This window comes from Mastigoproctus giganteus, chromosome 9 (genome assembly GCF_048544385.1).
Source record: "Mastigoproctus giganteus isolate SK-2022 chromosome 9, ASM4854438v1, whole genome shotgun sequence".
Lineage (NCBI taxonomy): Eukaryota > Metazoa > Arthropoda > Arachnida > Uropygi > Thelyphonidae > Mastigoproctus > Mastigoproctus giganteus.
Window position 1 is genome coordinate 111752426 of NC_143583.1, and position 25166 is coordinate 111777591.

The 25166-nt window shown below is 36.7% G+C and overlaps 1 protein-coding gene across 1 annotated transcript in view; it reads left to right on the top strand.

Moving 5' to 3' along the window:
- Positions 1 to 25166, top strand: part of LOC150080645 (protein FAN-like) — a 411353-nt gene that overhangs the window by 26949 nt on the left and 359238 nt on the right. The window contains exons 2-4 of the mRNA XM_090380769.1: positions 13286 to 13384; positions 19771 to 19849; positions 22402 to 22457. Coding sequence (XP_090236895.1) covers positions 13286 to 13384; positions 19771 to 19849; positions 22402 to 22457 — 234 coding nt within the window. The remainder of the gene's footprint in view (positions 1 to 13285; positions 13385 to 19770; positions 19850 to 22401; positions 22458 to 25166) is intronic.

Consider the following 25166-nt stretch of genomic DNA (forward strand, 5'->3'; position numbering starts at 1 on the left):
GCCCAAATTATTCACTGTATGATTCCTTTCGCCTCAAAAGTGGTACTTATGCATATGTCTGTTCCGATATTCCCTGTCAGAGAATTAGTAATTTAGAATCTCCTCCCTTCGATCTTCTCTGGCTTAAAATCTCTCTACCTCATTGTGTCAAATTCATCTGTTGTCTCTACCGTTCACCCAACTCCACTAATCACTTGGAGCTTTTTGACTTCCTCTCTTTGCAACGTGACTTTCTCCATTCCAACTTTTCTAACAGTGAGGTAATTTTCCTTGGTGATTTTAATGTTCACAACTCCATCAGGCTTCCGTTTTCTAGTCACACTGACCCAGCTTGTCGAGATGCTTAGGCTTTTTCAATTATAAGAAATTTTATAATTTCTATAATTTCTAATTCTATGAGGTCATTAGAAATTTTGCAATTTCTAATGACCTTGCACAGATTGTTCATTTACCTACAAGAATACTGGACAATCCTAATCATACAGCCAACCCGCTTGATCTTTTTCTCACAAACAACCCTTCTAAGTACACAGTCGAAGTGAGTGGTTCTTTAGGTACCTCAGATCACAACTTGGTGATTGTCTCTTCTCCAATGGAGCCTTTATCTCATGGCTGTTCTCAACCTCGTATTGTTTGGCATTACAAGAATGCAAAATGGGATGACCCGCATGATTTCTTTTCTTCTTTTCCTTGGTCGGACTATGGTTTCAAAACTTCTGATGTCAGCATTTGCTAGATTGTGTGAGTGAAATTATTCTTGTAGGAATGGGATCCTTTGTTCCACACTCCACTTTAAAATATCGTCCTTTATCTAAACCTTGGTTTTCCAATAAATGTGCTAAAGCTGTTCAAGAGAAGAATGTTACATATCATAATTGACTTGTATCCAATTCTTCAGTTTCATTTTCTGCTTATACCAAAGCTCGCAAAAATTGTAAAGCAGTCATTAATCAGTCCAAACTATATTTCAAACAGGCTAAGAGTAGGAAACTTGCTTCTTGCCCTAATGGTAGCCGAGCATTCTGGTCATTTGGCAAAGCTGTTGGCCCCAACTTTTGCCCATCTCTGCTCCCACCTTTGTCAAAACTAGATGGTTCTGTTGTCATTTCAGCCAACAATAAAGTTGACCTACTAGCATCCCATTTTTCTTCCAACTCACATATTAATGATCTTGGTAAAACACCTCCCACCATTCCCAACACGCTCCATTCAATGCCTCCTGTGGTCTTCCGTCGAAAGGATGTCAGAAGGATTTTGACGAATCTCGATGCTAAGAAAGCTCCATGTCCGGATGGTATTTCTCCACTTGTTCTCAAAACCTGTGCTCCTGAACTTACTCCTATTCTTTGCCGCCTTTTTTCACTTTCTTATTCCAAAGGTGTTTTTCCTTCTGCTTGAAAATTTGGTCATATCCAGCCAGTTCCTAAAAAGGGTGACAAGTCCCTCCCATCCAATTAATGTCCCATTGCAATTACTTCTATTCTTTGTAAAGTAATGGAGAAGTCAATTAACTGCCAACTTTTAACCTACCTAGAAACCTTCAGTCTGATCAACGATCGCAGTATGGATTCCGTTATTGTCGATCCACTGGTGATATTCTGGCTTATGTTATCCATTTATGGACAAATTCAATGTCAAAATTTGGTGAAACACAATCAGTTGCTCTTGACAACTCAAAGGCTTTCAATCGTGTTTGGCATAAAGGTCTTCTAAACAAGCTTCCATCTTATGGTTTGCCAACTGTTTTTTATAATTTGTTATCCAGTTTTCTCTCTGATCACTCACTGAATGTGAGTAGATGGCTCTGTCTCCTAACTTCTCCACTAATGCTGGTGTCCCCCAAGGTCTGTTGTGCAACAACATTGCACAACAGGCAGGTTTATTATTAGTATTAAGAAGAGTAGTGGCAAATAATGCAAGGAAGCAAAGCTTACTTACTACAACAAAAAAAAAACTGCCCACCTCATTTGTCCATCCCTTCTAATAATTTGCCTAATTCTTCCTAAAATTTATTCAAAGAGCAACTTCCAGAGCACCAGGTGGAAATTTGCTCTAATGATCAATCGCTCCCTGACTGAAAGCAAATTTTCACTTATCTATCCTGCAACCATCGTTTTTCAATTTAAAAATGTCTCCTTGTATATTGTTGTCTGAGAAAGAGTATGAATGCTATCAACATTTAGTTTAATCAATCCATTTAAAGCTTTAAGCACTTTAATCAGGTCTTCTCATAAGTGCCTAATTTGTAAGTGCTTTCTAATTTGCAGAACTTTTTTGGCAACTCTTGTTGCTCTTTCTGCACCTGTTTCAACAGATCTACATCCTTCTTAAAAGTTTCCACACCTGTATGCAGTACAAGATGTGGCTCGACCATTGCCTTATACAATGAGACAATCACCCTCTTGTGCCTGCTATCAAAATTCCTGTATATCATTGTCAAAACTCCATTGGCTGTCCTAGCAGTCTGTCTGTACAGCTCGTTAAACTTCATGTCAGTGTATACAATTACCCCTAGATCTTTTCCATTCTCCACCACTTTGAGTGGAGAATGGAAAAGGTAGCACCCAATTGGTAGGTTACTCTGACATTACTACTGCCCACTCTCAGCCCATCTGTCCACTTTTTAAGTATCGTTGTAGCAGTTTACCATGATTCCTGTCACTAACCACTCTGCCATCCTTTGTATTATCTGCAAACTTTGACACTAACATTCATATGCCTTCATCAGTGTCATTAATAAATGATGAAAACAGTAAGCGTATTGAACAGAACCATGGGGACTATTTTTGACTATTCAGCTACTAATAATATTGGTCCAAGAAGTCTTTCGTGTGAAACAGTGTTAAAAGCTTTATCAAAGTTGAAATATATGTCAGAATGATTTTTTCGCATCCAGTCCTTTGTTACTTTGTCATAGTAGTTAATTAGATTCATCAAACAAGATATCCCCTCAACAAATCCATATGTTTTAATGAACTTACTGAAGTTAATATGGAAAAGTTGTTAAACCCTTATGATGAGCCTTAAACAACACATAGAAGGAATTTTTTTTTGCTTTTATAAAAACCCCAAACATGAGAGAGATTAGAACCTTACACTTAGTACCATGAATGGGTCGGAGGTTGAGAAGATCAAAGAAGATATTTGTTAACATTAGACCTGAACTTCTGTAGATTGTAATTTTCAGGAAATACGTATGAAGAAAGGCTGTTAAAGAAAATGAATGAATAAATGAGTAAGAAGAAAAGTTGGTTCTGTGAGTTTGAAATTGGACAGTAAAAGGATATTGACTGGTTGAGGCATGTTTGGACTGCTTTGGAAGAGAGAGCAGGAATTATGAAAGCTACTTCAGAAAAATAGTGCCCATGGAAGTATCTATAGAAAAGGCATGCAGCAGAAACAGAACGAGACAGAGAGTGGAGAGACTCTGTTAGAGATGAGTCATTAATTAATCTAAGTGCCCTCTTTTGAATGGAATCTAGAAGCCTGAGAGAGTTTTGGAGTACCACCCCAGATGTGTGGACCATATTCCATGGTAGAGTGGATTTGTGATTTGTACAGAGTGAACAGCTGTTTGGAAGAAAAGTAACACCAAGAGCGAAAGAGAAAAACCAGTTTTTTAGATGCAGAGGGAGCAATATTTGTAATGGGCTCATGCCACGAGAGATTAGAAGTCAGGGTAATCCCCACTAGAGATATATGATCTTGCCTAGAAATCAGTGTCATCGAAGATAAGCATAGGAACAGAGGAATCCTTTTTGTGAGATATAAGGCAGGACTGAATTTTAGAAGATTGAAATCAACTAAGTTACGTTTATCACACTGGAGAATTACCTGGAGATCAGCATTTAAGGAATTGGTTGTGGGCATTCAAGAAGTTGAAGCTGTTTGAGCAAAAGTTGTGACCAATAGCTTTGGGAAGAGACCAGAATGCTCAGCTACCATTTGGACACAAAGTAAGTTTTTCTACTCTTAGCCTGTTCAAAATCTAGTTTAGAATGATTAATAACTGCTTTACAATTGTTGCAAGCTTTGGTGTAGGCAGAAAATGAACCTGAAGATTTGGATATGAGCAAATTATGATATTAGCATTAGTAGAGGCACACGATGCAAGAAAGCAAGCTTATACAGCATCAGCAAAAAAAAACTTCCTATTTCACTGATCCATTCATTCCAAATGTTTGTCTAGTTCTGCCTTGAATTCATTTAAGCTATCAACTTCCATAACCACAGATGGAAGTTTGTTCCAGCAATCAACTACCCGCTGGCTAAAGGCAAACTTCTGCACATGTATTCTACAACTGTCTTTCCTCAGCTTGAATCTATGCCCCCTCAGATTTGTAATCTTAGCAAAAGGAAGAATTCCATCAGCATTGAGCCTGCTCAATCCATTCAAGGCCTTATACACCTCAATTAGATCACTTTGTAGGTGCCTAGTCTCCAGAAGCTGCAATTTGCAGAGCTTGAGCCTTTCTTCATAAGAGCACCCCTTTGTTCCATTCACCAGTCTTGTTGCCCTTCTCTGTACTTGTTCTAGCAACTCTACATCCTTCTTAAACTGAGGCTTCCAGACCTGTATGCAGTACTCATGGTGTGGAAGGAGGTGATTATCCTCTTGTATAAGGCAATGGCCTGACCACTGCCTTATACAAGAGGATAATCACCTCCTTATCCCTACTTGCAAAATTTCTGTATATCATTGACAATACCCCATGATCTACTTTTCTGGACAGTGCAGACAGGTTGTCTGCACTGTCCAGAAAACTTCATATCTTTCTGCACAATTACTCCCAGGTCTCTTTCGTTCTCCACTACCCAGAGTGTAACACTACATATTTGGTACATTTCTCTGGGGTTACTGCTATCCATATGCAGTACTTTGCATTTGTCAATATTAAACTTCAGTTGCCACTTCTGAGCCCATCTACCCAACTTTTCTAGATCCTGTTGCAGCAGCATTTTTTTTTTTTTTTTTTTTTTATGAAAACCCCAAACACGAAAAGTATCAAAACCTATAGTACTTAGTACCATTCATGGGTTGAAGGAGAAGTATGGGGGGAGGGGGATGCCGGAAACTTTGCTCTAGAGACTAAACATGGGTTTCACCACTTCAAACCTCCAATAAGCAAAGTGGTGGTATTTCACCGGTTGATGAAAGTCATCTACCACCTACAAACTTGTCATTACTGTTATTAATGACCCTGCCAACCTTTTATCATCTGCAAACATTGACATTAAGATTGATATACCTTCATCAGTATCATTGATAAATATACAAAACAACAATGGGCCAACACCGAACCCAGAGGGACACCACTAAAACATTAGTCCACATAGAGCAGTACCCATTGGTTACCACTCTGTCTTCTCCCACTCAATCATCCTTTTATCCATTGTAGCAACTTCCTTTTAATGCCATACTGCTCCAATTTGTACAGTAGTCTTCCATGTGCAACAGTATCAAAAGCTTTCCCAAAATCCAAGTATATGATATCAAAATTACTTTTTGCATCCAGTTCCTATGTGATCACATAGTATCCATTCAAATTGGTCAGATTAGATTTTTCTTTGACAAAGCCATGCTGTGTCTGAATTATTACTGCTGTCTTGTCTAGATAATCCTGCAGTGCTTCTTTAACCATCGACTCCATTATTTTCCCTGGAACAGAAGTCAAACTAACAGGTCTGTAATTATTCGTGTCACCCTTTGATCCCCTTGGTGAATTGGAAATACATTTGCACATCTCCATTCCGTTGGGGACTTCCCCTGAGTCCAAGGATACTCTCATAATTACAGCTAAGGGTTTGCTTACTTCCTTTGCCACCACCTTTAATATAACTGGTAGATCACAGGTGCTTTTCTTATGTTTAACTTCAACAATTTCTCCTCCGCTTTGCTCTCAGTTATTACAAAATCATTTAACTCCCCGTTAGTTTGATAAACATTTGGCCCTCTCCTTCTTGAATAACTCCTCATGTGTGAATATAGATGCAAAATACTCATTTAGTTTGGCAGCTATCTGAGAATGATCATCTACACTCAAACCATTGTTATCAAGTGGACCAATCTGATTCATCCCCTTCCTTTTAGAGTTTATATAAGTAAAGAAGTCTTTGCTGTTTTTCTTTGCATCCTTTGCCAAAGATTTTTCATAATCTGCCTTCTCTTGCCTAACCTCCTTTGTGACTTGATTACAGATATGCAACATTCTTCTGTTGAACAGCCTTAGTACATTTATTGGAAAACAAAGGTTTAGATAAATGGTGGGATTTTACGGTGGAGTGTGGAATAAAGGATTCCATCCCTACAAGAATACTTTCACTAACATCATCTGAGCAAACGTTGACATCAGAAGTTTTGAAACAGTAATCTGACCAAGGAAAAGAAGAGAAGAAATCTCGCAGATAATTCCATTTTGCATTCTTGTAATGCCAAACAACATGATGTTCGGAATGGCCATGAGAGAAAGGCTCCATTGGAGAAGAGACTATTACCAAGTTGTGATTTGAAGTACCTAGAGGACCACTCACCTTGACCATGTACTTAGAAGGGTTGTTTGCAAGAAAAAGATCAAGCATGTTGCCTGTGTGGTTAGGATTATCTGGTAACAATCTGTGCAATTTGAACAATTTGAACAATCTGTGCAAGGTCATTAGTAATTGCAAAAGCCTCAGCATTTTGACCAGATGGGTCTGTATGACTAGAAAGCAGAAGCCAGTTGATATTGTGAACATTAAAATCACTGAGGAAAATTACCTCACTGTTAGGAAAGTTGGACTGGAGAAAGTCAAATTTCAAAGAGAGAAAATCAAAGATTTCCAAGTAATTAGTAGAGTTGGGAGAACGATAGAAGGAACAGATGAATTTGACAGAATGTGGTAGAAAGGTTTTAAGCCAGAGAAGATAAAATAATCAGATTATCTGATATTCCCTGTTTCCGACAGGGAATATCAGAACAGAGATATGCACAAATACCACCTTTGAAGAGAAAGGAATTATACAACGAATAATTCGGACTGAGATTAGCAGTGGTTGAATCAACCAATAACTGAGATTCTTTCAGAAAAAAGTATGGGGTTTGGCAGACTTAAGTGGAAATGGACATCATTGAGATTAGAACTGAAACCACGTATATTTGTGAAATGAATGAGGAAGTGTTTGGGAGGGTTAGATCTTTTTGCAGATAAGTTTGCTCTATTAGTTTGACAATTCATAGTGTATAGTAGTAAGAAAAGGTGGGGGAAGGACATGTTGAAAGAAGTAATAAAATTTTTGGATTTGCTGTACACCTGGTAAGAATATACCCAGTTCCTTGATATAACGTGGCCTCGACAATGCCCCCCCCCTCCGTATACATGCTACTCGGACTCCCTCCAGTCACTATCTGGCAGAGTAGAGGCAGCAAGATTATACACTAGCTTATCTGAAGCCTGCTAGAGCAGTGTTTTTCAGATATGCACAAATATCTGAAACGCGCCCCACTTGGACAAAGCACATAACACAGTGGCCCACTAGCCCCTCCCATAGCACATTTAAAGAGAGATCATATTTTACCACTAGAGGTGAGCCTACAAATGCCACATCAAAGTGTATAATTGTGGGCTTCACATTTATTGTCAGCCCTGAACTGATTCCAACTAAAAATTAAGTCGAATGAAAATTGGAAGTTGGGATATACTGTGAATAATACCAAGAAGTGATACAATTGTAAAGTATATAATTATTTATTCAATTAATTAAGTGGGTACATATAAAAAAAGAACAAAAATATTACATAAATGAATGTAAGGAATGGCACTGCTTACTTTCAAAAACTAGTAAAGGTACATATGGTTCCAAGTTGGAGATTTTAATCTCATATCCGGCACCACGTTTAGCTGATTTCTGTCCTTTATTTTCAGACTCACAAGTGTTGAAAAACCAACTTCGCAGTTATAAGTTGAGGGGAATGACAGTAAATACTTCAGTGCTACGTCGGTGAGTCCGGGATATTCCGACTGTACGTGAAGCAAAAAGTCCATCAAACTTTTTTTTCCCTAAACACAAACTTCAATGACATACCTGAAGCTAGTTCGACAAGATTGTCTTATCTCTTTTGATGAAAGCTTCCCCCTCAATGTGCTTGATGTATTCCATGCATGTAAAAGGATTCCTGATCCACTCAAATCCTGTTTCTGGTTCTGAAAAATATTTTTTGAACTGGTTGCAAAGACCTCGTAAGTGCTCTTTCAAGTCTTTGATGATCATATCAGAAATTTTTTTGCCAGATGTCATCAAGAAATCATTCAGCGTAGTAAAACTCTCAGTCTTGTTTGTCAAGTTCCATTTTTCATAGTTCCATTTTCATACATATTGCTCTTTATCTTGAACATTAAAGATGTCACCATCTTTAATGTTCAAGATAAAGTACGATTCAAACCATTCGAGATGCTGAATATATCAGCTAGATATTAAGCATGCAATCGGAAAGGTGAAACACTTGGCATTCACTATCAATCATGGAGGTAGATTTTGATCCTGTCTTAAAATTCTAAAAACAGGTAAGTACTTTTCCACGCGAAAGCCAGCGAATTTAAGTAGGAAATAGAAGTCGCGTGTGTTCACTACCCATTTTGTCACATTTTAAAAATATGTGCATTCAAAAGGCAACCTTTGATGTGGTTTATAATTTTTACTGCTTTATTCATAACTGTTTTAAGGCCATTTGGCATATTCTTAGCAACAAATTGTTCACGATGAATGCTGCAGTGCATTGCTGTTACCAATGGTGCAACAGATTTAACACATGCTGAGAGGCCCTTCCTTTCACCAGTCATTGCCATAGTGCCGTCAGTGCAGAGACCGACACGTCGTGTCCAGTCGACTTTATTACTTATCAGAAAATAATTTAATGTTTTGAAAATATCTGTTCCTGTAGGCCTACCAGGCAGGGTTCAGCAGAATAAAAATTCATTGTGTACTTTTCCTAAATATTCATATCTGACATATGCAAGGTGATGAGCTTCGCCAACCAAATCGGTAGACTCATCAAGTTGAAGCGAAAAGTACATACTTTGATGTAATTGCGATAACAGCTGACATTTCACATTTTCAGCCATGCATGTTATTCGACATTTAATTGTATCATTAGAATGGGGTACTTTTGAAATAGCATTCTTTACTTTTCCCCCAAAGCATAAACTTTGCCATTACTTTTCCAGCAGGTTTTATCAAGTTTTCTGCTACAGTGTGATCTTTGAGAGCAGAGTGTGACCTAGCCACCAGTAGCCGTACTTTGTATGAAGCCTCTGTAGTGTTGGTATTTTCTCCACCAGCAGCAATAAAAATGCATTAGATTCTTATCGTGGTTTAGCTCTTTGCATTTGTTCTGAAAAAATTGCAGAGGCTTTCCAATGTACTCTTTGTGTTTAGCTTCAAAATGATGCTTTAATTTGGAGAATTTCATTACCTCATTGGAAAGAGTTTCGTAACACAAAACGCAGTGTGGGCTGGGATCTTCTTTACTTCTTATCCAGGAACATCCCAATTTTAAAAAATCAGTGTTATACTTTCTCTTTACTTTTTTGTTTTTCTTTCCAGCTGTCGTTTTATTGTCTTGTTGATCACTGTTCATTGCAACACCCACGTTGAGAATTTTTTCACAGTCATCATTTTTGCAAACAGGATAATAATCATTAAGCACATTTTTGTCTTGACTGTTTATTGTATTCTCACTGTTTTGCATATGCTTATCTTGACTGTTCATTGTGTCACCACTATTTTGCATATATTTTTCACTATTCTCCTCACTTTCACCAGATTTTCACTTCAAAGTACCAGTTTTAATCCAGCGTTCCATAATATTATTCCTAAAAAATGTTTATTTTACTTAAATTAATAGGGATAGTTAAATAAGTAAAATTTAATAAACCAAATTTTAATTAATAGACTTACAGCGAGTATTGACATGCATAAACTCTGTCCTCTCAAACCTGAGATGCAAACAGACAATGATGCAGTAAGCATGGCACAACTGGATACTGTGTGGTTTTCTCACTATACAATGAAAACACCTTCCTATCTGGCATGAGCATACGAACGTCTGGCCATAGCGCAGGTAATCATATACAGTCGGGGAATCCCAGGCCACGAGCTACTCGGTCCACCCAAAACCTGGACCCTGTCAGGTGCATGACACAAATATAAATGTGCCAAACATAAACAGCACTTAACATGAATTGACCAGAACAAATATTTATTTAATAATAAAATTCGTGGGCCGCAGACTGCACTTTGAGAAAGGCTGTCCAAGAGAGTTACCAATAGGTTCAGTCCGGTGTACTAACTAGCAGCCAGCCTACAAATACCATTTTAGAGCTGTGCCCTCAAAATCTAAGGAAGATTGGATCTTGCCATGATGTCTGTCATAACCTGAAAAGATATCAATCATACTGCATGATAGAATGGAAGAGATGGGGAGGGTTTACTAGAGCTTTACTCTGGAAACTAAACATGGGTTCCACCACTTCAAGCCTCCAATAAGCAAAGTGGTTCGACCCCATTGATAAGAGTCATCTACTACCTAGTATTGCCTGGTAACAAAGAGGGGCAACATTCCTCCATGTGGTGTGGGCACCACACCTCGACCCTTGCTTATGCTGGTTCACACCTGGGTGGTCACCCACAGTGTGCTATGTGCTGTATTTCATGACTAGCATGTGGGAGTTATACCCAGGGTTACTAACAGTCCCACCATTGTGAAGGTGCAGGCAGAGGATTTGGCTGTCACAGACCGACCGGACTTCACGGAAATTAGTTACACTTAACTTGAGTGTCACTCAAATATCAGTTCCATCAGCATTTTAGACTCCCAGGTAGCAAACACAGCTTGGCATATCTGGGAGAATGTCTGCGATACCCTCCAGTTGAAGAAGCTATATCAGAAAAGCGAAGTGCTCTTGGAGATCTTCTCTTTCTCTATGTAAACTAAGTAGTTTACATAGAGAAAGAGAAGCAAATTAAACAAATGAAAATCAATTCTTTTTTTAAGAAAAATCAGATAGTGCGTTCTGACTCCTTGCAGACAAACTGGTTACCTCTTATTTATTTGTAGGTTATGTTACATAAAGTTCATAGAAAGAAAAAAAAACAGTTGTTGGCTCAAGGTCACAAATTACAGTAGTAAGAAAGCATGAGGGGCAGATGAAGTGAGGAGGGGGGAGAGCATCTAGTGAACAAACTTGAACTACCGGTTTTTTTTCTCCTTAGTAATATATTTTATAGTTTATTAAAATTGAAAAATGCTATTGTACAGAACACTTGTTATCCTGATATATTTTTTTTACCTTCAGAACAGATTTTTGATACATATATATATGTAAATCAATTCATATGCAGATTGTTCGACCCCATTGTTAATTGTCGCTCTGATGAAAACATAATCGTGATGAATAGTGAGGACTTTTTGTGATTTTTTTTTTACCCATATTCTGATATTCATATACATAAGAGCATATTATCTTCACCACATCCATCCGTCTGTCTGTTCATATGCATGTAACAGTTCAACAAAATGTTCATCCGCATTCATCAGACTCGTAGCACTTGTTATGCTTCTGTGTTATACACTTTTGGTATATCAGTTATTTACTTTTTTTTTTTTTTTTTTTTTGTGTGTGACAAAAAACAATTGCAAGATGAAGAGTGGATACAGGATTTAATGTTTTTGACTAATATAATGCATCCTTTACAAACTCTGAACTTGGCACTACAGGGAAAGGATAAAATTATTTCTGCCCTCACTTAGACAATTTTTAGCTTTTTCAAAATGAAATGATTGCCAAAAAACTTGGTCACTTTCATTTTTCTTATCTGAAGAATAGATTCCCTGAAATTGAATTACAAGATTGAAAACTCAAAATATTGAGATAAATTTCAAGAATTACTTGATGATTTGAAGGAGTTCAAATTATGTACTGCTTTTCTTGTAAACCCATTTTCCAATTCCCAAAACCTTCCTGAAATTACTGTAGAAATAGAATAATTAGAAATTTAGGAAGATCGTGGTCTGAAAAATGCACCATAAATCATCACAATCTGCATTTGAATATTGGAAACTTGTTCGAGAATAGAATATGCTCATCTCAAGAATGCTGGCTGTTGAAAAATTTCATTTTTGTGCTACAGCATACTACTGTGAATCACTGTAATCAACAATGAAACCAAAACACTCTGCACAGCTAACAAACCAATGAAGTATAAGTGCAGTATAAATGAAGTATGTGACATACTTCATTTATACTGCACTTATTGTTGTTATTGTTATTTGGTTTTTAGGAGCATTAGCAACTGAGGCCATATTGCTCCGGGGATATGCGGTGGTCATTCCCTGACCTTTCCGCATCCTCCGTATTTGGTGGTGACGGGCTCGAACCCCGGTCTAATCAAGAAGCGTGTGCTACGCACTGCTGCCCCTTCTCACCTGGCTACGGAGGCGCCTTACTGCACTTATAGACTATCAACTAGATTTCGAAAGCCTCATGACAAAATCTCTACAAGCAAGTAATTATATATTATATGGTAGTTGAAAGAAATTTTTTTTTTATATGAATGTATAAATAAAAATAAATATATAAATAATATGTAAAATTTATAATAAATTACTCCTAAAAATTCATTTTGGAATTATTATAAATAAAATAAATTTTCTGTTTATACTCCAGATGATCACATGGTAAAAGGAGTTCATAAAATAGAGAGAATACAAGAAACAGCACCATGTTTAGCAGTCATGGGCTAGAACCCCCAGTCATTCAAAACACATGTACATATGTACCCTTATACCTGACCACTCGGCTGCTACGGCATGTGTTTACCCAGATCATGTATTGTGACTCTCAAACCTCTGATGTTATGATATGCAGCTGCTACATCATTTTGGCCACCCGTGCTATATAAGACCATCAATAGTTAAGCATTCATATCAAGTGGACTGGTGTGGTTCGTCCCTTTCCTTCTGGTACACATAAGAAAAGAATTTTTTGCACCCCTTGCGAAGTTTTTAGTCATAATGCTTTAAGCCTTAAATATAGCAGAGCTATATATAAGCTTACTTAGTTTAAGTTGTGAGTAGCTTTATTTGAAATTAAAGCAGTGTTCACCAAATAATTAGAGATTATAATAAAATCATATATGATAATTTTTTCAGTTGTGAAATACAGTGAGTACATACTTCTTACAAAACAAAATAAATCTTTAATTTTATTAATTACATTCTTAGTATTATAAATAGTTTTTTTTTTTCAGGTTTTCATTATTGCTGTTAGAACCTGGTGAAATTTATTTTGATGATTACAGTGTTTCATTTTATCCAGGAAATTTGCCAGAAGCTGAAGCAATAAAAAGGTATCTACAAATCAGATAATTGTGTTGATCATTAATCTCTTAAAGATAGTTGTTATATCTTTTATTTTTTCAGCAAATATTCTTATTTTTGTCATGTATATATATATAGATTGTTACAATTTAGGTATATCTTATATTTTAGGTTTAGGAGACTTGCCACATTTATTCTGAAATTTTTGTATTTCATTTTAAACGTGGATTGATAAACTTTGCATAATTTATTCACCCCCCCCCCCCACCACATGAAAACTTCTTGCTAGCTTAATCTAAAAATGCATATATCCCACCCTTGACCACTCAAGGGTGGGATATATGCATTTTTATCTACTATTATCAAAATTTCTGATTATGTCACTAACATCTTTTTAAATCATATAGCATTACTTGAAAAGGTGAATCCACTATATGTACATTTAAAATCAGAGACACTACCAGGTCAACTGTATCGAAGCTTCTCATTAGCTAGCAGGTGATCAATTAGCAGATGTATTCCAAATTGTGAATAATATATTTTGTCCACATGAACAACCAAGCAGTGTTTGGAGGTCAAACTTTCATTTAAACACAATGATCATTATATGTGCCTGGAACTCCTAAGCAGTACATATTCCACCCTTTGCTTTTCTACTTTAAACTAGCAAATTTACCATTAAACTACTGATATTCCACAAGGTGGATCTTTTACTTAGGCTTTTGCTTCTTGCTATTTTTATTCTGCTTTTAGATCAGATCTTTTAGATCATGAATCATTAATTGTTTATGCCGGTGACATAGTTCCATGTTTTAAATCCAAATATACCACCTTTTCTCAATTTCCTAGTTTAAATATAGTGGTTTATAAGCAAATACAAGGTTTTATATAATATAAAAGGTGGGTCGGAAAACTGCTAGCTTGAGGGGAGGATACAAGGACTAATAGATTAACAGTAGCCACTGGCAGAGGTGAAAGTGATTCTTGCACTGCTTCTATTGAAATGAGCAGCAGCCTGGAAAACAAGATGCAGGATATTTCAGAGACTGCTGGGAGTCATTGGGGTACAAGTAAGCATATGGGTTGTGTTAGGATAGCTAAGAATAGGAACAGGTGCATGTATACTTGCATGTACACCAGTGCTAGGAGTTTGGTAAATAAATTTGATGAATTTGAGGTATTGCTCAAAACATCAAAGGCAGATATTGTAGGATGTCAGAGATGTGGTGTCACACAGATATAAGGAATGCAGAACTGCATTCCTTATATCTGTGTGACACCTTATATCATTGTATTGGGGAATACAATGTGTACAGGAAGGATAGCAGGATAGGAAGGGAGGAGTGGTTATGCTATTAGTTAAGAAACACAAAATCCAAAGAAGTGAAGCCAGTCGACATCGCTGGACAGTGCAGTGTCGAGTCAGTTTGGTGTGACATAAGCATTGGGAGATCAAAATTGAGAGTAGTGTGTTATAGGCCTAATGACTCTGATGAGTATAATAAGAAACTGTACAGGGAAATAGTGAGCCAGTAAATCAGAAAGTCTTATAATGCGGGATTTTAATTTCTCAGATATTGATCGGAATTTGTGGTTTTGTCACTCACACACTAGCAAGACTTTTGAGGATTTATTGGATGATTGTTTTCTACGTCAGCATGTTCGGAAGGCAACTAGAAGAATTAATACTCTTGATCTGATTACCAGTAGTGATTCTTCATGCATTAAGAATCTGCAGATAAAGGAACCACTAGGTAACTACCATCAGGCGTAAAGGGAAGGGTTTTTGCTTTTGTAAAGGCGACTACGGTGGTCTGAGACAGTATTTAAATTCTATATGGTGGGACCAATTGATGATGCTACCAACAGCAAATTCAAAATGGGAAGCATTCAAAGAATTTATTTTGGAAGCTACTAGGCTTTACATACCAACTAAGAAATATTGTTCAAGGTTCAGGCCTAAATGGATGTCAGATGAACTAATGAGACATATAGCAGAGAAGAAAAATGCATGGGATACATATAAATTAATGGGTGACAGGGAAGCCTATGATAGATATAAGCTAGTCTGTAACCAAATCACAAAGGAGATTAGGCAGGCAAAAGCAGATTATGAGAAATCCTTGGCAAAGGATGCAAAGAAAAACAACAAAGAGTTCTTTACCTATGTAAACTCTAGAAGGAAAGGAATGAATCGGATTGGTCCACTGGATATTGATGATTCAACTGTTGGTGATCCTGCTCAGGTGGCTAACAAGCTAAATGAGTATTTTGCACCTACATTCACACATGAGGAGTTATTCAGGGAGGGGACTGCCAGAGGTGAGTTTAACTCTGGCAGTGAGCTAGATGATTTTGTAATAACTGAGAGGAAAGTGGAGGAGAAATTGTTGAAGATAAACATAAAAAAGGCACCCAGGGTGGATGGGATCTATCCAGTTATATTAAAGGAGGCAGCAAAGGAAGTAAGCAAACCCTTAGCCATAATTATGAGAGCTACTTTGGACTCAGGGGAGGTACCCACAGACTGGAGATGTGTAAATGTGACCCCAATTCACATAGGAAGATCAAAGGGCGACATAAGTAATTATAGACCTGTTAGTTTAACTTCTGTTCCAGGAAAATTAATAGAGGTACTGGTTAAAGAAGCACTGCAGGATCATCTAGCCAAGACTTCAGCTGTAGCTCGGACACAGCATGGTTTTGTTAAGGGAAAGTCTTGCCTGACGAATTTGATTGGATACTGTGATGTGGTCATAGTATTCAATGATAGATAGACTCATCATAGACTAATGCTATTAGTGGAGTCCCTCAGAGTTCAGTGTTGGGTCCATTGTTGTTTTTTGTTTTTATAAATGACATTGATGATGGTATATCAAGCTTAATGTCCAAGTTTGCAGATGATACAAAGGTTGGCAGGGTTGTTAAGGACACTAATGACAGTACGCTGCTGCAACAGCGTCTAGAAAAGTTGAGCAGATGGGCGGAGAGGTGGCAACTGAAGTTTAACATTGACAAATGTAAAGTACTACATATGGGAAGCAGTAACCCCAGAGTGATGTATCAACTCTGTGGTACTACACTGACAGTGGTAAAGAACGGAAAGGACCTGGGGATAATTGTGCAGGCAGATATGAAGTTTTCTAAGCAGTGCAGACAGTCTGCAAGAGTAGTTCATAGTGTCTTGTCAATGATATACATTAATATTTCTAGCAGGGATAAGGAGGTCATTATCCCCTTGTATAAGGCAGTGGTCAGGCGACACCTTGAGTACTGTATACAGGTGTGGAGGCCTCATTTTAAGAAGTATGTAGACTGTTGGAAAGAGTACAGAAAGGGCAACAAGATTAGTGAATGGAACAAAGGGTTGCTCTTATGAAGAAAAAAGGCTTAAATTTTGCAAATTACAGTGTCTGGAGACTAGGCACCTGCGAGGTGATCTGATTGAGGTGAAAATAAAGCCTTGAGTGGTTTGAGCATGCTAAATGCTGATGGGATTCTTCCTCTTGCTCAGAATAATCACCTGAGAGGGTATAAATTCAAATTGAGGAAAGACAGATGTATGATAGATGTGCCAAAGTTTGCTTTTAGCCAGCAGGTAGTTGCTTGGTGGAACAGACTTCCATCCTTTGTTGTGGAAGTTGATACCAAGCAACTACCCGCTGGCTAAACTAGAAGAAGTAATACTCTTGATCTGATTATCAGTAGTGATTCTTCATGCATTAACAATCTGCAGGTAAAGGAACCACTAGGTAACTACCATCAGGGGTAAAGGAAAGGGTAACCCCAGAGGTGTGAAATGGGAGCGTTTTTTATTTTTTTATTTTTTTTCCCCTTTGGCTGATGCTGCATAAGCTTGCTTTCTTGCATCATATGCTTCTACTAACGCTAATGCTGTAAAAAGTTTATATATATATATGTATATATTTCTTTGCTCTCTGCATTTGTTTCTTAATGTTGCACAAGGTGGATCTTAAGATCTAATAAAGATTATATATATATATACAGGGTGTCTCAAAAATACATAGCATAACTTCAGGAATGAGTTCCTCATATGTAGACAATAAAAATATTTTATATCAACATAGTTCTGGAAATGCTTGGTTTCCGAGTTATTAACCGGAATGTCTTATCTCCCGCAGGTGATTTCCTTCATCACAAGGTACTGACAGAATCTGGTGCTTTTCCATTCTGACCATGTACTCAAATCAGGAGCAAGCGGATATGCACTTTATGTACAGTTTGGCGGACGGCAATGCTCTGGAGGCTCGTTGTTTGTACCACGAAAGGTTCCCAGAACGAAGTTGTTCAGACATGAAAACATTTGAAGGGATCTGTCGGCGCCTTTGTGAACATGGGACCTTTACACCTCATGCTGCCAACAGAGTATGACTAAGATCTACGATTCCTGAAGTAGAGGAGGAGATTTTGGATGTTGTGCATGCCACTTCTGTAATCAGCACACGCAGATTAGCAATGCAACTGGCTGTTCAACGTTCGACTATTTGGAGAATTGTGAGAACATCAACTATATCCTTACCATCTGCAACAGGTACATGTCTTGTCACCAGCAGATTACCCTGTGCGAGTAATGTTCTGCCAATGTTTCTTGCAGCAGTGTGGTACAACCCCTCACTTTCCTGCCTTAGTTATATTCACAGATGAAGCACAGTTCACACGAGATGGAATCCAAAACATTCATGATCAGCATGTATGGGCTGAGGAAAACCCACATACAATTGTTCCATCACATCACCAACAGTGGTTCAGCCTCAACATATGGGTGGGTGTTTTTGGTGATAAGTTATTTGAGCCCCATGCACTTCCAAACAAACTCACAGTGCAAGCATACAGAAACTTTCTGGAAAACAACATGCCTGATTTCTTGGACGATATGCCACTGGTCATTTGTCAACAAGCACACTTCATGCACGATGGCGCTCCTACACATTTCAGCCACCTAGCCCACAATTACCTGAATCGAAGGTTTCCTGGTCGGTGGATAGGTAGAGGTGGACCAATTGCCTGGCCTCCACGCTCAGCTAATTTAAACCCACTAGATTTCTTATTGTGGAGCCATTTAAAGTCATTGGTGCATTCGACTCCAGTAGCTGATGTGGAAACTCTCCGCAATCAAATTGTGGCAAGTTGTGAGACAATACGAAACATGCCAGGAATTTGGCATTGTCTTTGCGAGTTCATGAGACATCGACGTGAAGCCTGTATTCAGGCAGAAGGTGAACAATTTGAACAATTACTATAAGGTGATGTAAATAGTTGAGTGTCATAGACAGACCTTCAAAACTCAGAAACCAAGTAATTCCGGAACTATGTTGATGTAAAATATTTTTATTGTCTACATATGAGGAACTCATTCCTGAAGTTATGCTGTGTATTTTTGAGACACCCTCTATATATATATATATATGTATATGTGTGTGTATGTGTAATCCACTGTTGGAATAATTTGCTATTTGTCACTTAGTTTTATAGAGCCAAAGAGCTCATGCATATTTAAAGAGGAATTAGATGAAAATTTGGAAAACATTGAAATATAAAACTTATATTTATGTCTTCCAAATATTCATCTGATTCCCCTTTAAATCTGCATGAGCTCTTTGGCTCTACAAAGTTAAATGATAAGTAGCAAATTAGTATTAATATAAAATATAAATATAAAAATGAGCATACTTATTGGAAAATAAGAGATTTTATTTTATAAATATTTTCTGATCTAACATGTTTTAAATTGTGTTTATTGTGATTAAAAGTGCTTCCGAACAGTGCAACAGCAAAGGCTATTTCATAAGTAGTACACACAAAAGACAACATGTAAAATGGCTTGTAATAATAGTTCTACAATGGCAAAAGGGCGATTAAAATACTAAATTTAGTAATAGTTCTTTATTAGCATACTTATTGGAAAATAAAAATTCTTAGACATTGCTGTATATCGAAAAAAAATAGCATAAATACATGTATGTTAACTTCAATTATTTTATTTATTTTTTTAATGCTCTGTGAGGTTTTCATTTTAATTCTGGTTTATCTTATTTGCAAAAATCCATCAGACTATCTTCTATTTCTAAATCTCAAAAAGGACTTGAAAGGACAGAAATTCAACAGTGACAGTGCTGTAATGGATGCAGTCAATGACTGGTTTGAATCTAAATGTTCTAAATTTTATTTGAGTGGGTTATGAAAGCTAGTGGATCATGCCAGAAAGTGTGTTGAAATATGTGTTGACTGTTTCACAACTTTCCATCATTCCTTTTCTGGGTGGCTAGAAACTTTTCAGCCTCCTCTCATATCAACACTTATTCACAAGTACTGTTTTTCAGTAATACAGAATATATTTTTAAACAACTTGAATAATAAGCAGGTTCATTAATTAATTCATTTTTGTTTCTTACAGAAAGCAAGAAGGCAGATTAAAAGTTTGTTCTAAGTCAGTAGTATTTGATCCCACAGATGTCAGTTTCCCTTTGTTAAAAGTAAGTTGTATACTAAGACTAAACACACACACACACACACACACACACACACCACACACACACACACACACACACACAGGTGGGCACCCAAGTCCAGGAGAGGGGATATAAGTTTATAATGCAAACAGGGACAAGGGAGGGAGTTCTGATATTTTCATTAATTTCTGTTAATGAATTAGTTTTTAAATAATTGTATACAAAAATTTGTGTAAAATGCATCATGCCAGTACTTTCAAGAATGCAATTGGGTTAGCACAAAATTTGGAGGATATTATAAATATTTAGTTTTAGCAAAACTTCATGTTAAAATTTTTGACAGTAGAATTTTTATTTTTAAATTTTGTAACTACTGCATTCATGGTAACAAATATGCATTTCTGTTGAAGAAGCAAAATTTTTTTTTGCCTTGATTAATGAAACTAATTAGTTACAATCAACTGACTTAAAATTTAATCACAATAGTGCAGGCATATAAAAAACATTGAATATTTCTCATTGTTTTCTTTTTCCTGTCTGTAGTTACATGAACATTTGTAATACAAAATTTGGCAGATTCGTAACAGTAGTGTAGTCATTAAAAAAAAATTTAAACTTAAAGTTAATGTTTTTTTTCCTTTTATTTCTTGGGATGACCACACGGTCAGTGGAGTTCACAAGGTAGAGATAATACAAGAAATTTAGCAGTCACGAGCTTAAAACCCGTCACTCAAGGCACGTGTACTTATGCACCCTCGTGCCTGACCACTCGGCTATGGCAGCCTTTATGCATTAACTTTAGAAATAATCACTGCAATCAGTAGATTTTTGTCATTGAAGTATTTTTGTCTGTTCTTTTACATCTTAAAGAGTGATGACATGTAACTATCTTAATTCAAAAACTGTAGATACAAAAAAAAAATTTGAAAAATATGACCTTTGCTGTGTTTACATGCATGATTTTTTTTTTTTTTTTTTTTTTAACTACTATTACTACAGACCAGACTGTTCTTGAAATATTTTTATGCAGGCAGTACGTGGATTTTCAGAACAAAGCTTTATTTCATATGGCATTGCCATGGCCAATTTATTATGAATTTTTAACACCATAGTTGTTTATTGCACCATATATTTTGTGTTATCGTAAAAGATCTCTATTAAATAATATTCATGGAAATAAAAGTACAGGTAGTTCCTGACTTTACGAGTTTTCATTCCTAGCACTTGCTTGTAAAGCGGGAATTTATTTCTCATAAATGTAATGTTCAAAAGAGGGATTACGTTCTCAACAGTGAAATTTGACCATAGTAATGTTAAATAAAGGTCAACAAAACAGTATAGTTTATGCTTAAACGATGATTTATTTATCCAAAGAAATTTAAACATAGCCTTTAAAATCAAGAAAATTATAATAATAAAAAATTATTTATGCATACAAATGTTAAAGAATGTTTATTCTTCATCATCATTGACTAAATGCACACTTGTTGATGGTTTGTGTCATCGTCGTCTTCAGAAATTCTTTGAGTTATTTGTTTCCGAGACAGTCTTCTCTTTTCTTTATAAATTTCACGATAGCAAGCATAAGCATTTTATTAAATCTGTAGCAACTTTTTTAGTGTGCTTGAAATTTGAATCTTGTGACTTGAAAATCTTAATTGCTTTTTCTATGTGTTGCAAAGCTTAATCAAGCCCCTTGAGAATGAAGGGACGAACAGGAGTTTCAGCTGTTAAATCTTCTCCTTCCTCAGCTTCTTCACATTTTGCCATTTCAAGGAGGTCTTCATTTGTAAGCTCTCCATTGTGTGCTTGAAGCAGATCAGTGACTTCAGTTGTAGAAACCACAAGCTGCAATTGGTTAGCAATATTAATGACCTCTTCTGTTCATTTTGTACAATCTCTGCTGGTTCCTCAGTTTATTGAATTATCAATAAACTGAGGATAGAGTTTATTCCAAACACCCTTCAAATTTATCCCCCTTATTAAGGGAATAAGTTTGAAGGGTGTTTGAATATCCCCCTTATTAAGGGGGATAAATTTGAGACAAGAAAATGAAAATTAAGAGCAATGGAACCACTCTTTGTAATGTCACAAGGTAGAGAGAATACAAGAAATTTAGCACATCACATGGTAACTCACTCACATGATTTAAAATGCCGTATTTATGAGCATTTAGCATTTATTTATTGCAGTTAATGTTCCTATTTTCGATTTCGCTGATATTTGAAAAAAAAGAACTCTTAAACCCAGAAACTCATAAAGCTGGAACTGCCTGTAATTTTCATAATTAAAATATTTTTGTGCTATCCATTTCTCATTAAATGAATAATCATATGCCACCATTATGCTGATGGACGAAATACATATATCCTGTTAACAAATGCTTTACCTTATCCATTTTTATTGGTTTCCATTGTATATTGTTCAGCAGGAGCCAAACGTTTAAAATCTACCTGAGGTCAATTAGAGGTTTGGTTGTGTCATTTGTGCTTACTTGTCGAAAATTACTTCACCCTTTATCACCTTTATATTCTTTTGTGGGGTCATTATTTAATATTTCTAGTTTTTGATTCTAGTTTCCTCTCCGGGACTGTATATCAATAGAGAAGTGGAACAGCCCTCTATTGTCAAAGTAAGTAACAATTCAGCAGAGCAGTTTTCGTTCTGAGCAATTATAAAATATGTACACAATATTTCTAACCATTTTTTTAACCATTTTAAGATATCATTTTTTTATGTATATACACTGAGTGGACAGAAATCATGGGATACCTACTTAGTAACAGGTAGACCCACCTTTCGCCCGGATAAGGGCAGTCACATGGCAAGGCATTGAATCCACTAGGTCACGAAAGCGTTCCACGGGTATTTCCATTCATGCTTGCTGCATCACTGTCCATAGTTCTGTTGCATTCCTCATTGGAGGATCCAAAGCTCAAATGGACCTTTCCACAACACACCAAAGATGCTCCACAAGGTTCATGTCTGGTGAATGGAGAGGCCATTGCATGGTGGCAAAATCTGCAGAATGCTCTTTGAACCATGTTCTAGTCACCATGGCTCTGTGGGGAGGCACATTGTCCTGCTGGAAGAGTCTATTGCCCTGTGGGTGCAAGAATGCTGATAGTCTGCACGGATGGACACGTAACCTGGACTGTTCAGAGATGCATCTAGACGTACCAGAGGTCCCAACATGTGCCAGTTGAACATGCTCCAGACCATTACCGACTGTCCACCTGCCTGAACAGTTCCTTGTTGACATGACAGGTGCATAGCATCATGCAGTTTCTGCCATATACGAACCCTACCATCCGCTTGAACTCGTTGGAGCAGGAGACCCGTCTCCAATCATCCAAGGTCCAGTGCTGATGTTCTTTCATCCAGTTGAGACGTAGAGTCTTGGTTTTAGCAGTGGGACTGTAGTGGATCGGCAGCTCCCATGACCTATTGCTGCTAATGATTGCCTGATGGCCTTGGTGGAGACGTTTCTGGCACCTCCCTTGTTGATGTCGGCGGTGATTTGTGCCACTGTTCCTCTCCAGTTGGCTGAAACAATGCGAGATAGATGTCAACGGCTGTCAAATATCAACAATGGCATATTCCCGATGCACTCTTGATACCGTCGAACAGTGATAGTGCAATTTCTGTACTACTTCCACAATAGAGTGACCCATGCGTTGGACACCCACTGTCATCCTTCTTTCAAAGTCGGTTAACTCATGACATTTATCCATACTGACATCGAATTACTGTCTAATTGGATGCAGTGTACCTATATACCTGCCAAGCGGTGGGTTCATCCACTAGCGAGAGGGATGACAGCATCGCATTGCCCAGGAACCAGATATCACATGAATTCTAGCCTTTCAGTGTATCTCACTTATTAATAATGTAATATTAACTGTAACAGCATATAATGTAATATGTAACATAAGTTTAATATTTCAAATACCATATTTTCTTGAATACCTTGAATAAGTCACACATCCCTTTGTTTTCAGAGATGAAAATGAAAAAAATGTGTGTAAATTTATTTTTCGCTAACTGCATGATTTCCAATTTTTTCTACCTCTTGAATTATTTTCACTTTTTCACTAACTGTGAAAGATTGCAACCACATGCGTTTAGTTTTCGTGTTTAGCAGAACATAAACACCTTACTGGTTATATTCAACAGTAAAGGCACCAAACTTAGAAACTTGAGTTGCACAAAGTGAATTGGGCGATTTCTGTCATGGGTAAAGGAAGGTGACAAATGAATCTGTTCCATTACCCACTACATTTCATTTCTGTTAAGCAATAAACTATCAGTGTTGTTATCTGTTTGTTTCAGTTCTGTCAAAAGTCACATGATCTTGCATTGAATGACATGCATACATTGCTAGGAAATGAGAATGTTCATTTCCAGAAGAGAGAGAGAATATCTAACATTTTGTGCAACACACTGTTTCAAGTCTTGTTTTAATAAATATCAATAATAAATAAATACTTATTTTAGGTTATGGCCAGGTGGGCAAACAAAAGCATTGAAGTTAACAAAAGCTGTTAATAAAAATGTAGCATTTTTATTCGCTCCTATGTCTATAGTCTTAGGAAAAATATCAAGCTTTGATTTAAATTTAGAAATCAGCTGAGTACCTTAATTTTCAGTTACATTTTAAACAAAAAAATACATGGGGTATTGAAGAAAATATTGTAATATTTAATATTATGTTAAATGCAATATTATTAAATTATTTTGTCTGAAATGTTTCAAATAATAATTTAATGCAAATCTATAAATGAATTTGTATTTAATCTGCTCTAATTTTGAATTCTTGATTGAAATTAATATTACAACACATTTTGTTCTGCACATATATGCATAAAAATGGAATTTAATTGACATACAATAAATAAAAATGCACTAACTGAAATTAAAATTTAAGTTTAAAATAGCATGACCAAACATGTTATTTTAAACATGAACAACTTTACTACTTTTTTTAAGTGGAAGTTAGTTTTCATTCTTCCTCTGTGCCCTTACTGGGCAATTTTCCTTCCCAGAAATTTTTGAAACCCTCCCTCTTCTCCCAATACACATGTGCATCACTAAAACAATACCAAAACATTTCTGCTAAAGCCAGCAGAACATTCAGGACAGTCAGCACAACTCAGCATATGACTCTTTCCCCCCCCCCCCCAACACACACACAAAACACATTACACAACCACCCAAATAGTAAAATAGTAATAATTCATGTCTTTCATTCAGTCTAAAAACATATGTAGTTTATTTCTGAAACCAATGTAAACAGATTTTATTTGATGGAGGAGAAAAAAAAAAAAAAAGAAAGAAAGAC